We start from the raw sequence: 12,737 nt of genomic DNA, 5'->3' as shown, positions 1-12,737 counted from the left end.
GCATCATCTGAAGATTTTGGGGGGGGGGGGGGGGCAGAGGCGATGGAGATCAGACGACTGCTGCTACGCTACGATCTGTTTGATCTCTGAGCTGTCCAGTCCTGGTGCTGCAAAAGTGGTGGTTGCAACTGACAACCAAGAAAGAAGAGTGTTGTCTAAATGCATGGAATGTGTTCGTTCAAAAAAAGTAAAAAATAAATGCATGAATGTGCCTGAGAGGGACGCCGGCATGTATGTTTCACTTCACGGTCGCGCCATTGAGAAAGCTGAAAGCTGCAGCTGCCCCGCCCGGGAAGACAGCGACATTTGCCGATGCAGCGATGCTGCTCCCATCTCCTATGCACTGGAGTATGCCATGCCACTGTGTCATTGTCAGCGATCGATCGATGAGCATGCTGGAGGCTACCGCCAATGCTATAGCCTATCTTAGGCCGGAGGCGAATGCTTGGCTTTCTCGATCTGTTGTATCCCGAATCTTGTCTCCATCGCTGGCGCTGGCGCATCAGTACCGCGATGCAGTTTCAGTGATCCAGTTCACTTCAGCGCTCTCTGCCATGGAGAAACGAGTGACTGTAGCCGACTCATCGTCATCGTCTCCTTCGAGGAAGCGAAAGCAGAGTAAGCAAGCACCAGTGCACGACCAGCTCGAGAAACAGCGAGCGAGGCAGGAGGCTTGTCCACCCTCCTCCCCCACGGCCCACTCCGCTCCCACTCCCACTCCTCGCTCGTTTGCTCATTAATGGCGGACACTGTATGGTTGGCGCCATCCATCTCCATTAATGCCTCCACCCACCTCCGGGGCCGAACAGCCCCCATTTACTTATCCAGGCCAAGCCGATCGAGCGCTTGCTTCCAATCCAGGCTCTGGGCCGTTGCATCCATCCATCCGCCACGCCACCCACCCCCAACTTGCCCGGCGCGCCTCGCCCCAATGCCGGCTGCCGGACAGCTCCGGCCCCGGTATCCTTGAGCTGGAGGTGGGTGGCGACGTAAAGGCGGCTGCTTGCTTTACCGGCGTTGATCCCATTACTTATCCCTGCGACCGTGCCGTGGTTCTTGGATTGTGCTTGATTTTGTGTTTGGCGTTCTGTGGTTGTAGGTGGTGGTGGATGACCAGCTCTCGGAATTTTCTGAGGGGAAGATCAGGGGGCGTTGTGTTAGGTCAGTGGTTGGTGAGCGGCGTTTGAAGCGATTTCGCGCGTGGCGGAGTCGTTGGGTGATGCAGGAATTGGGCTCTGGGCGGGTAGGACTGCCTCGCGCTCAAGCTGTTCGATTAATTGCCTCTGAGAGCACACACCTGTGAGCTGAGCCGCTCTTAGTGTCCTAGTTTCGAGTGGTTTCTGAATTCTGTTCGATTGCGAGAGAGATGGTTGGGAGCGTGCACATGAATGGATCGGTGCACGGCGCCAATGGCACTGAGGAGCGGCTGGACGAGCTGCGCCGGCTGCTCGGCAAGTCGGACGGAGACTTGCTCAAGATCGTCAGCGTTGGTGCCGGCGCTTGGGGCAGTGTCTTTGCTGCTCTTTTGCAGGACGCCTATGGCCATTTTCGGGAGAAGGTGCAGATAAGGATTTGGCGCCGCCCGGGAAGGACGGTGGACCGGTCCACCGCGGAGCATCTGTTCGAGGTGATCAACTCGAGGGAGGACGTTCTGAGGCGCCTCATCCGCCGCTGCGCCTACTTGAAGTATGTCGAGGCACGGCTTGGGGATCGAAAATTGTATGCCGATGAGATATTGAAGGATGGATTCTGTTTGAACATGATCGAAACACCGCTCTGCCCTCTCAAGGTCGTCACCAACCTGCAGGAAGCCGTCTGGGATGCTGACATTGTGGTCAATGGGTTGCCATCCACCGAGACGAGGGAGGTGTTTGAGGAGATCAGCAAGTATTGGAAGGAGAGGATCAGTGTACCGGTAATAATTTCCCTGGCGAAGGGGATAGAAGCCTCATTGGATCCGATTCCTCGTATCATTACACCTACTCAAATGATTAGTTCGGCAAGTAAGAATTTCTCTTGTCTCTTTTGTCTCTGTGTATTTTAAATTGAAAGATTCGAATTCAATCACTCGGTTTCTGAAGGAAGTTGAATGGTCTTGGTTGCCAAAAATAGATTTATGACTGTGACATGCATGGTAAGCTGCTTGATCAAAGTGTTCCTAGTACTTGGCTATTTACTAGTGTAATGATTAAATAGCACAATGTTTGATTAACGTACAAAATGCTGTCATGTGGAATGCTCATATGTGCACCGCACAATATTTGACAAACGCTCCTGATTTCTATAGTTCATGCTAATAACTTCAGTTGGTTACCTACCATAATTATCCATTTACTAGTACAGAGGACAGACTGAACCTATTTATTACCTGTCTGTTACCATAACCAGATATACTGCATAATTATGCCATTAGCTTTTAGCACAGTTAATTTGTGGTTATGCTCCCACCAACAATTCTTTTGGCTCAATAATCTGCTCCATTTGAAGGCTGCATTAAATTCTGATTCATGTGTTTGCTTGTCTGTTCCATTTCTTTATTTACCATTATGATGTGTTTTACATGCACGGAAAGTCAAACACACCAAACTTGTAAATTTATGGCATGATCATGACATGATGCTTATCTGCAATGCCCCTGATCAAAAGAATGGTCTTGATCTTGACATGCACCTGGTTGAAACATATAATCAGTTTTTTTGTGGCTGTGCTTAATTCTTGACCTGCATATTTGAACTCAACAGTACAGGCTGATATTTTTTTCGAAATACAATGCAGCTGGAGTTCCAACTGAGAATATACTCTATCTTGGAGGACCAAACATCGCCTCAGAAATTTATAACAAAGAATACGCAAACGCTCGAATCTGTGGATCCAACAAGTGGAGGAAGCCTCTTGCTAAGTTTTTGAGGCAGCCACATTTCATTGTCTGGGACAACAGTGATCTTGTCACTCATGAGGTGATGGGTGGCCTGAAGAATGTGTATGCAATTGGCGCTGGTAAAACTAACTTCTCTGATTTTAATTAGTTGTCAACATTAGTGTAATTGGCATTCTACTCCTTGAGGTTGAAGAAAGTATGTGAAACATGGAAGTTTTTTTTTGCTTAAATTGTAGTTGATCCGTTTAATGGTCACCCATCACCATGACCTCTTGCCTTAATAGAGTATGGATGGCAGGGTGGGGTACACTAGGATCAGAAGGGTTCCTTAGAATTTTAAGAAAAGAGAAACAATCCACTTTGAAAACCTTGAAATAGAGATTTAGTGTTGAATACTTGCTACTTACTCTTTGATAATCTCCATTTTTTGACTCAACGTTATATTTGTCATAAAGGCCATGGGCACAAATAGGATAGTATGGTTGCTTTGTTTTACTAATTTTATGTGTTCCTGTTTCACCATGTCTCTCTTTATGTTTCAGGAATGGTGGCAGCTTTAACAAATGAGAGTGCAACAAGCAAATCTGTATATTTTGCTCATTGCACGTCAGAGATGATATTCATTACTCACTTGCTGACAGAACAACCAGAGAAACTTGCTGGTCCTCTGCTGGCTGATACTTATGTAACTCTCTTAAAAGGTCGCAATGCATGGTATGGGCAAATGCTTGCCAAGGGAGAGCTGAGTCCTGACATGGGTGATAGTATCAAGGGAAAGGGAATGATTCAGGTAATACATTAACAGTGTTTTGTTTTATTTTATTCTGAGAATCTCTTGACGAACTTTGAAAGGCGAAGATTGCAGAAGATGTCAAAGCTTCCTGGATGTTGGACAACCCTAACTTTTGGAACTGTCCCTTTTCCTAACATGGTGTGTTTCAGAATAATTGTTTTATCGTTCCATTTGACAGGGTATCTCTGCCGTTGGTGCATTTTTTGAGCTGCTTAGTCAACCCAGCTTAAGTGTACAACACCCGGAAGAAAACAAGCAGGTCGCTCCGGCTGAACTATGCCCAATCCTGAAGAGGCTTTACAGAATACTGATAAAAAGGTTTGTGTTCTGTGTCGCCCCCATTGCTCTCTGCATGACTGGAGAATTTTTACAGTGTGCTTGAGGAGTGAGGACTGCAACCCAAGTGAAAAATTACACTCTTATTCCTGAATTTAACTGCCTATATTATGTTAAACCAGCTCTGACATAAATCCTTGGACTTATTGGAATCTGCAGGGAGCTCCCAGCAAGAGACATTCTCCAAGCCTTGAGGGATGAAACGATGAATGATCCTCGCGAAAGGATTGAGATGGCACAAAGCCATGCATTCTACCGCCCATCTCTCCTTGGAAAACCATGATCTTGTTAGTCTTGTATATTAGTAGAACATAAACGAAGGCGGGAGGAGATCGCCAAGCTATTGATCATTCTTGATCGAGCTTGGAGCAGGTCTCTCCGCAGTGCTATTGGCATGTCTGAGTTACAGGGCCTTTTTTTCAGTTGTGGAATTCTTTGTGCTTCTTCATTGCCACATTGTACAAGAGATTACTGAATAAATAAATGTTATGATCGCCTGTTAGTTACATGAACACCAAGTTGAGAGTACTCGAGGAAGAAACTACTCTCGCTGGAAATCAGCATTATACAGCGTGTCAGGTGGAGCGTATGATTTTTGCAGTGTTTATGTGCGCTCTGCTAGGATCTGATAGGAGTGTATGTGCGGATGCATTCTGCAACCTGTACAGGATAAGCAAAGCAGCTCGTGCGCAGCCGCAAGCACCGCCGGCCGTCGGCCGATCACTGCCCATCGGCCATCCCTCGCTGCGACCTGCAGACTCGAATGCGACAAGGAGAGGAACCGAGCCAGCAGCGTCGAGTTTTAGCAGCTTGTGCTCTATCCATCCCGCGCCAGCGCACCCGCCGTCCGCGCGGCGGCGTCGCAGCGCCGAGCTTTAGGTCCGTCGGTCTCAGGCCACCGCGGCATCCCTGGAGGAGCGAGGGCCGTCAGCAGCGCGCGAGCGGAGTAGGAGTCGGAGGATGCGCGCGGGAACTCGTCGGACCTGGCGGCGGGTTTAGCGGGTTTGCCGGCGGCAGAGCGACCTCGCCGGCAGCTGTGCCCATGTCGCCGCCCCGAGTTTTTACAGGAAGGCCCCTGTATAGTTTCATATACCCCCCTAAATTGGATCGCGATTATTAATCGCGATCCAATTATTTATAAATACCCCCCGATTTGATCGCGATTATGGATCGCGATCCGATTATTTTCAATTAGACCCCTAAGTATTTACAAATAGACCCCTGGTTGACTGCTCTATCTCCTCGTCGGCTCTTGTGGCCCTTACGCCGTCACCGTCCTCCCCGGCGTCCGGCGCAGCCCAGAGCGCGAAGATCCATCCCCACTCGAGCCCTAGAACGACCATCTCTCCCACAGCAGGAACAGGAACCGCTCCGTTGGCCGTCGTTGCATCCGAGCTGAGAGATTTGCGCGCATGAGCTCACGCCGCCGGGCATGGCGGCGGACGATCTTGAAGAAGCTCTGTAGAATCCTGCTAGAAAGGTTTATGTTGTATGTGCCGCCATTCTGTTGCTTGCCGCTTAACTGAACTATCTGCAGTATACTTTTGGATTGCTGCTCAGCTGAAAAATCCATTTCCTTCTCACTTGGACATTCTAAGTGCTATCTGCCGTCGGTGCATTTTTTGAGCTGCTTGTCAATCCAGGATAAGTGAGCGACACCTGGAAGAAAACAAGCGAGTTGCTCCGGCTGAAACTATGCCCAATACAATCCTGAAGAGGCTTTTACAGAATACTGATAAAAAGGTTTGTGCTCCGCCCGTTGATCTCTACATAACTGGGTAATTTACAGCGTGCTTGAGGAGTGAGGAATGCAATCAAGCGAAAGTTCACCCTCTTCTCGTGCATTCCAATTGATTCGCATTACTGTTCTGATAAATACTTGACCTGTCAAAATCTGCAAGCAGCTCCCGGCAAGAGATATTGTCAAGCCTCGAGGGATGAATTGATGAATGACCCTCGCGGAAGGAAATTAAAGGGTTGAGATGGCAGAAAGGAATGCATTCTACAACCATCCATCTCTCTTCGGAAAACCAAGATCTTGTTAGCCCTGTATATGAGCAGAATATAAACACAAGGCTGGATGAGAACCAATTCGCCAAGCTACAGATCATTCTTGATCGAGCTTGGAGCAGGTGTCTGAGTCTGAGGGGGTTCCTATCTATCTTCCGCGTAATCATCTTTAAGACCCAACAGGCCTCCTGCCGCCGTCCTCCGCCCCCGCCCCGGCAGACGGCTGCCTTGCCGTCGCGCCGTCCACCCACCCACCGCGGTGCGCGCCCTCCGCCACGCCGCCTGCCCATACACCACGCCTATCGATCCCCCCCCCCCCCCCCCCGCACCTTCTTTTCTAACGCCGGCGACCATTGGAGCTCCCGTGCCTCGGTAACCCTGGAACCCTAAGCTCACAGCCGGCCTCAACCAATACCCCCGCCGGCGGCGACCTTGCCGTCGGCAGTTCCCCCACCTCCCGACCACGCCTTCTGCACCCTCAACTTGGAACCCTAACCTGATGACCGAAGTGGCCGGCGGCGCGCTGAGAGGAGGAGGAGAAGGAGGAGGGGGAGGAAGGAGATCGTGCGGCCTCCGTGGACCGCACGAATCTCAAATATTGGAAGATGGGTGAGCTCCTCACCTTCCGGAAGATGTATATGATTGGCGGATGTGTGAGGCTCTGAGCTTGGGCCTTTGTTAGTCGTGGAATTCTTTGTGCTTCTCCACTGCCATGTTGTACAAGAGGTTACTAGATCAATAAATGTTATAAGCACCTATTATATGAAATCATGAACACCCAGTTGAGTTGAGAGTACTCATCAGTGCCGGGGGAAGAAGCTGTTCTGGCTGGAAATTAGCATTCTGCGATGTGTCTCTCTGCTAGGTGTTGATTTGCAGTGTTATATCAAAACTTTCTAGATGTTTCGACAACTTGTTGCATATGGCATGCACCTTTTTTTTTAGAATTCCAGGGAACATGGCATGTACACACTGACCATGACCATTTTCACACTCCATTGGACGAGGTATATCTACGATCAGTGCATTTCTTGATCTTCTTCGATTTTTGAGGGAAAATTCAGGTGCACTGTTTAAGCTACTAGCCAAGCCAGCTTTGAGTGTGCAACACCCAGGTCAAACACAAGCAAGTTGCTCCTGCTGAACTGTGCCCGATTCATACAGGGCTTCATCGAATACAGACAAAGGCGACTGTAAAAACTTGAAAGTACAATGAACTCTTCCAACCTTCTCCTCAGACAGATAAAAAGAACTAATTTTCTTGCCGGAAATTAGCATTTTGCAGTGTCTCAGATGGCTCCAGGAATAATAGCCCATTAACGCACACTAAGATGTTCCGGCCCAATATCTGGTGCTTCAGACTTCCAGCCCACAATCAGGCCTGTCAAGGCCCGTCGAGCCTTGAGATATTTCCTCTCTCTCGTCGCCTTACCCGTCTTCTAGAATCATCTCTCTCCGCCCAACGCCAGTCACCACTCCCATTCTCCCCATCCCCACCGTACCGGAAGGCGAAGGCCCGGCGTGGATCGAGCGATGGCGGTGACACCTCCCCCTCACGTGTGGGAGGTGGAGCAGCTGAGCAGCAACAAGATGTTCGGCGGCCACAACCTCCGCTTCCGCCACCACAGCGCCACCCTTGGCTGCCCCATGACCTTCTCCGTCTACCTGCCCCCGTCCCCGGCGTCCAATGTCCCCGTGAGTGCTGCGCCATTGCTCCCCGCTTCTCTCGGGGCTAATCCGAGCCGTCGAATGTGACGAGGTGTCGTATCGCTGCTTTGCAGGTGCTGTACTGGCTCTCGGGCCTCACCTGCACTGACGAGAACTTCATTATTAAGGCCGGCGCTCAGCGCGCCGCCGCCGCCCACGGCATCGCCCTCGTCGCGCCCGACACCTCCCCACGTATGTCGATATTGAACCCGTGCTCTCACCGCGTTCCGTTTCTAGGGTTTATGCCTGTGCTGTTACGTCTCAGTATGCCGGGATGATTACTATTTCCTTTTTTTTCTCTGTGCGAAATTTTGGGGGCTAGCTGATCCTGTCAATTAATGTAATACTAGCAAAGTTTATGCTGTGGACATCATTTGCCCTTAATGGATACCTTTTTATCACTTGTATGAACTTGAATCTCTAAAAATTGATATGATAAATACAATGCTGCTAGTATTGGGAGCTTAAGGAACAAGGGTTATTACTTAAACCGTTGAGATCTTACTGGCTTGTGTATAAGTGATTACACCATTGTAGATCCTTTTCCTGGGTTTGATATGAGACAGTTTTATCAGCAAAAGAGGCAACAGCAATTTCTCCCTTAAGTTCTAGCCTCCCTAGGGCATTTACCAACTGCATTTTCCCCCCTCCAGCCTAAACGTAGTGTAGACTGTAGAGTCGAGTCTAGTAACGCTTATTTCCCTATTTACCATGTAACTATAATCCTGTTGATAACTGACTGCAATGTCTGTTCCTTTACCTGCAAATGATTTGGGGTATGCTCAATGTGATCTTACTTCTATTAATGCCTTTTACCTTTTTTGTTGTTTAGAATACACTTTACATGATTATTTTGTTAATGTAAAGGAGTTCTATTTTCTCACTGCTCTTTTCCCTTGGTTCATGCAGGCGGATTAAATATTGAAGGAGAGTCAGACAGCTATGATTTTGGTGTTGGTAAGGAACGAAGGATTGTAACTAAGATATAGCCTTGATAAAGTTTTGCATTTTGTACAGATATATGGTCTGCCTACCCGGCAAGTTTCAGTCTAAGTATCTAACTTGGCAAGTTGTCTTGTGATAGTTTCACTATGTAATCATCCACCTCTCCTAATTTTTCTGTCATCAATTCAGCAGGAGCTTATAGGGCTAGTCTGAATTAGTTCACGGAATGATGGTATTCTTTAAGGCATGTGTGAGATTTGGTGTAACCAGTGTGGCAATTAGTGTAACATGTATAAGCCTGTTGGATTGCGCAGCACTTTCACTAGTCCAATGCTACTAAAGTCAAAGGCAAACCATGACACGATAGAGTGCCTTATGATGATATGAATTTATGGTAAATCATATGATCTAGAATCATGATGACTGCCAAGTAGCATGGGTGCTATGCTATTTGTCTTTGGTTGGTGTGCTTATTAGTTCTTATATATGTTCTAGCCATGTATTAGGACATCTTTCTTTACCTAGTTATCTTCAGAGATTTACATCAGCATTTTTTTTGTCAAACAATTTGTAATAAAAAAACTCATATCAAATTACAAAAGGAGAACAAAAATCCTGCCAAAAAAAAAACATCTGGGTTCAATTACAGTGGACTGAGCTTGTTAAGCTATTCATAAAGTGATTATAACATCAACACTCAACTTGCAAGAACTAATCGCGTCAACTTCCATAATGATGTATCTGGAGTTCAGGATAAGAACACTGCTTACTGACTGTAACCCTGGTGGCTAATATTTTTATGGTTCTATCTAGAATTCTAGACAATTCTTTGTGCCTTATTCCAATTATTGTGGTCTTGGTCACCCTGTGTTAACTAATGTGGATTCAGCGTATTTGAAAGGAATGTGCAGGATCGCTTGTTTGTATTGCCCTGCGTATGATCATTAGTAACTGTACAAATCATGGTGAGGTTCTTTTATGTGTTTTGAGGAAGATAGGAAATTGACACTTTACCATGGCAAGTAGGTCGCAATAGAAGACTGGTTTGCTCTTGTAGTAACAGGAGATCCTTTACATTCTGTCAAAACTCAAAAACACTTCTGTTGGAACATTAGAGACACTCCACTATACTAGCAGATTTAATGAATTATATTTCTGCACATTCGTTCAGATAAGCTTAATGTTTTTTTCCTTTTCTGACTAGGTGCTGGGTTTTATTTGAACGCCACAAATGAAAAATGGAAAAACTGGCGCATGTATGACTATGTTGTGAAAGAACTTCCAAAAATTTTGAGTGATCACTTTGTACTGCTCAACACTAAACAGGCATCCATTTTTGGGCACTCTATGGGAGGCCATGGTGCACTGACAATTTACTTGAAAAACACTGATAAATACAAGGTATTATTCACATATCATTTTGTTTAAGCCTAGATAGACCTTTCAAGTTGACATCCATGACATTTTGTATTGAATCTCACCCTGAATTTTGCGTTTATCTAAAATTTCAGTCAGTATCAGCATTTGCTCCAATTGTCAATCCGATAAACTGCCCGTGGGGTCAGAAAGCATTCTCAAATTACCTGGGCTCAACAGAATCAGATTGGGAGGTATTCTCCTATTTCTCTTTGATATGATGGATACTTATATATCTCTGGATATGTTGGATACTTATACGTACCTGATTGCTGTAGGAATATGATGCTACCTGCCTCATTAAAAAGAACAACAAAGTTTCTACTCCTATCCTAATTGATCAGGTACAATGTTGGCCATGGATTCACCCATGTCCTGTTTCTGCTATCATGCTATTGCTATCCCAGCTGTTTTGGTTTCCTTTTATATTTTCAGAACATGAAAGGAAGTATTGTTTAAAAGAAATGGAGGAAAATCTTTTAAGTCGAGTGTTGTGACATATGTCCATGTGATCAAACCTGAAACCACCTGTTGCCACACATGTCTCTTTTGATGAGTTGACTAGTCATTTAGTGCTTGCATCTGATATCTATCATTCTTGAAAGTGAAACCTCATCGACCACCCAGCACATATATGAGCAATCAGTAGTCCAGTACAGATAAGTGGCATGCGATACATTTGAAGATCTACTTAGCATTATAGGTGGAATTTTTTTTCTTGAAAGTACCACTGAGTCTGACTCTAGTACCTATAGTCAGATGTATGTGACAACATTATAGAGTTGCCATCCTGGATAATAGGTATGTGACAAGCTGATGGCAAATGCGGACCTTAGAACATTTTCAAATGGTCTGTTTACATTTTATTTGTTATACTGTTGTACGCGATTGAGCACAGCCATTTTGATGGTCTTCTACACTGTGGATTCGGTTAGCTCATCTAATGATGAGACCTCTATTGATTAACTTAGCATTTGTAGGACTCCATACATGAACGGTTTCATTGTCTATCAGGGTTACTTGACTGTAGCATAGACAACTACTGCCTGATTCGATTGATTTAACTTAAAATGCTTGTTCTTGATTGAACTGGGTAGAAGTCTAGGCTCCTAAGGAGTAGAGTAGGGTCAAGCTTATCAGCTGTTTCTGATAGATTTTAGGGCTTATAACTATCATACATCACCCACAGTGCAAACGCTGTTTGGAGGATTAAATGTCTGATGAGTCTTGAGGCTACTACAACTACAATCAAGTTTTTGTTTTTTCCAGAGTGAAGTAAAAAAATGTTGTTTCTGTGAGAGAGCTTATCTGATATGCTCGTATTGACAATTTGTTTAGGGGGAAGATGACAAGTTCCTGGCTGAGCAGTTGCTACCTCGCAACTTCGAGGAGGCGTGCAAGGCTGCCGGGGTTCCTCTGATATTGCGCATGCAGCCTGGATATGATCATTCCTACTTTTTCATCGCTACATTCATCGATGATCACATTGCGCACCATGCTCAGTTTCTGAAAAGCGCCTGACCTCGAAGTCTCCTGTAATGTGAGGAAGCTATCAAAAGAAGAGAGATGGGGAGGCCGTTCTGTGGTTTCAGAGGTGTCCGCTTACAGCATGTCACTATTATCCCGCTGCCGACAGTCATTTGGACCTTCTCTTGTCTGGTAGGTGCTAGCTTCAGGTGAACAATAAAGCCACATGCAAATAAGATGAACGACTTGTCCATGCTGTCTGTTGTAGCAGCAATGGGATCTCAATGGTGCATTTGAGTGTAGTTTCCTTGTCTTTGGTTGTGCGCAATTATTGGCCCTGATGCAATCCACTTCTGGTGCAAGAAATGATTGCCCATGTGTGCAATTGACCCTTCTTTGCTTCTGCACGGGAGGAAACCTGTATGATCAGGGCGGTTTATATGATTGTATCGTTGTCGCCCTTTCTCAGTACTTTGCCATGTTGCCCACTCGTATCGTCTGTAGCTGCTCGTGTGTCCAGCTCGGTTACTCACTGCAGTGGCAATTTGCCGCTGCATATTTGCAACTTGATGCAAGGATGCTGTAGCCTACGTGAGCCATTGTGGCGGAGCTGGACGAGGCCGACCGGAGTCACCGTCGGCCCGGTCACTGATTCTGGGAGGGGAAGGCCTAGAAGTAGCTCATTACAAAATTCAGACAAATGAAATGTTTGGGGGGTATGCCAATGGATGATCTTCGCACCGACAAATTTCTCGTTCATAAATGTGGATGGTCATCTGTGGATCGGCACACCAGAAAAATCAGATTGTGACCAGAAATACAGTGATCTGTCGCTGGTGATTGGTTCTCCGAGATCTGCGCTGTAACCTCAGCGAGCGACAGTGGGTGTGCCTTGGCACAAGCAAGGTTCAGGTTGTTGAGGCAGCCCATTTGTTGGGCCGCGTCCACGGCACGGGCACGGTGGGTACATCCAGTATCTTGAGCCAGGTACGGCAGATTGCGTCCAACCACCGGGACCGAGCTAGCGGCGGCTCGCCGGACTCGCCTCTGGACCCCCGGTCCCTCCCAGGACCGGAACCCGTGGCCATCATGGAGAATTTTTGTCATCACCCAGCAAGAGCGGTTAGCTAGCGGTCGTCGTGCTTCTAGCTAGCTAGGGGTACGAAGAGATGGTCAGTGATGACC

At 46.7% G+C, this 12,737-nt stretch overlaps 2 protein-coding genes across 3 annotated transcripts; both read left to right on the top strand.

Moving 5' to 3' along the window:
* Positions 1 to 415: 415 nt before the first annotated feature.
* Positions 416 to 4,519, top strand: LOC112892068 (probable glycerol-3-phosphate dehydrogenase [NAD(+)] 1, cytosolic). 2 transcript variants are annotated; one of them, XM_025959138.1, is made up of 6 exons: positions 416 to 618; positions 1,100 to 2,003; positions 2,776 to 2,997; positions 3,421 to 3,668; positions 3,850 to 3,989; positions 4,167 to 4,519. In XM_025959138.1, the coding sequence occupies exons 2-6, from the start codon at positions 1,367 to 1,369 to the stop codon at positions 4,288 to 4,290; spliced, it is 1,371 nt and encodes a 456-aa protein (XP_025814923.1). In that variant the 5' UTR covers positions 416 to 618; positions 1,100 to 1,366; the 3' UTR covers positions 4,291 to 4,519. The 2 variants fall into 2 exon arrangements, with proteins under 2 accessions (XP_025814923.1, XP_025814922.1); XM_025959137.1 differs by lacking the exon at positions 416 to 618 and adding an exon at positions 671 to 977.
* Positions 4,520 to 7,457: 2,938 nt separating this feature from the next.
* LOC112892067 (S-formylglutathione hydrolase) lies at positions 7,458 to 12,012 on the top strand. The gene is made up of 7 exons (XM_025959136.1): positions 7,458 to 7,712; positions 7,799 to 7,916; positions 8,634 to 8,681; positions 9,874 to 10,070; positions 10,181 to 10,279; positions 10,364 to 10,429; positions 11,424 to 12,012. Exons 1-7 carry the CDS (start codon positions 7,551 to 7,553, stop codon positions 11,604 to 11,606), a joined length of 873 nt encoding a protein of 290 aa, XP_025814921.1. The 5' UTR covers positions 7,458 to 7,550; the 3' UTR covers positions 11,607 to 12,012.
* Positions 12,013 to 12,737: the final 725 nt, after the last annotated feature.

The sequence above is a fragment of the Panicum hallii genome, chromosome 5, assembly GCF_002211085.1.
Source record: "Panicum hallii strain FIL2 chromosome 5, PHallii_v3.1, whole genome shotgun sequence".
Classification (NCBI taxonomy): Eukaryota; Viridiplantae; Streptophyta; class Magnoliopsida; order Poales; family Poaceae; genus Panicum; species Panicum hallii.
This window is presented reverse-complemented; position numbering and strand designations above follow the sequence as displayed.

Excerpts from the sequence above, each read along its gene's own strand:
- LOC112892068 (XM_025959138.1), top strand. The coding sequence starts at position 1,367 with ATGGTTGGGAGCGTGCACATGAATGGATCGGTGCACGGCGCCAATGGC. Across the intron at positions 2,004-2,775 it reads TCAAATGATTAGTTCGGCAA|CTGGAGTTCCAACTGAGAAT; the intron begins GTAAGAATTTCT and ends AATACAATGCAG. Across the intron at positions 3,669-3,849 it reads AGGGAAAGGGAATGATTCAG|GGTATCTCTGCCGTTGGTGC; the intron begins GTAATACATTAA and ends TCCATTTGACAG.
- LOC112892067 (XM_025959136.1), top strand. The coding sequence starts at position 7,551 with ATGGCGGTGACACCTCCCCCTCACGTGTGGGAGGTGGAGCAGCTGAGC. Across the intron at positions 7,713-7,798 it reads CCCCGGCGTCCAATGTCCCC|GTGCTGTACTGGCTCTCGGG; the intron begins GTGAGTGCTGCG and ends GCTGCTTTGCAG. Across the intron at positions 10,071-10,180 it reads AAAACACTGATAAATACAAG|TCAGTATCAGCATTTGCTCC; the intron begins GTATTATTCACA and ends CTAAAATTTCAG.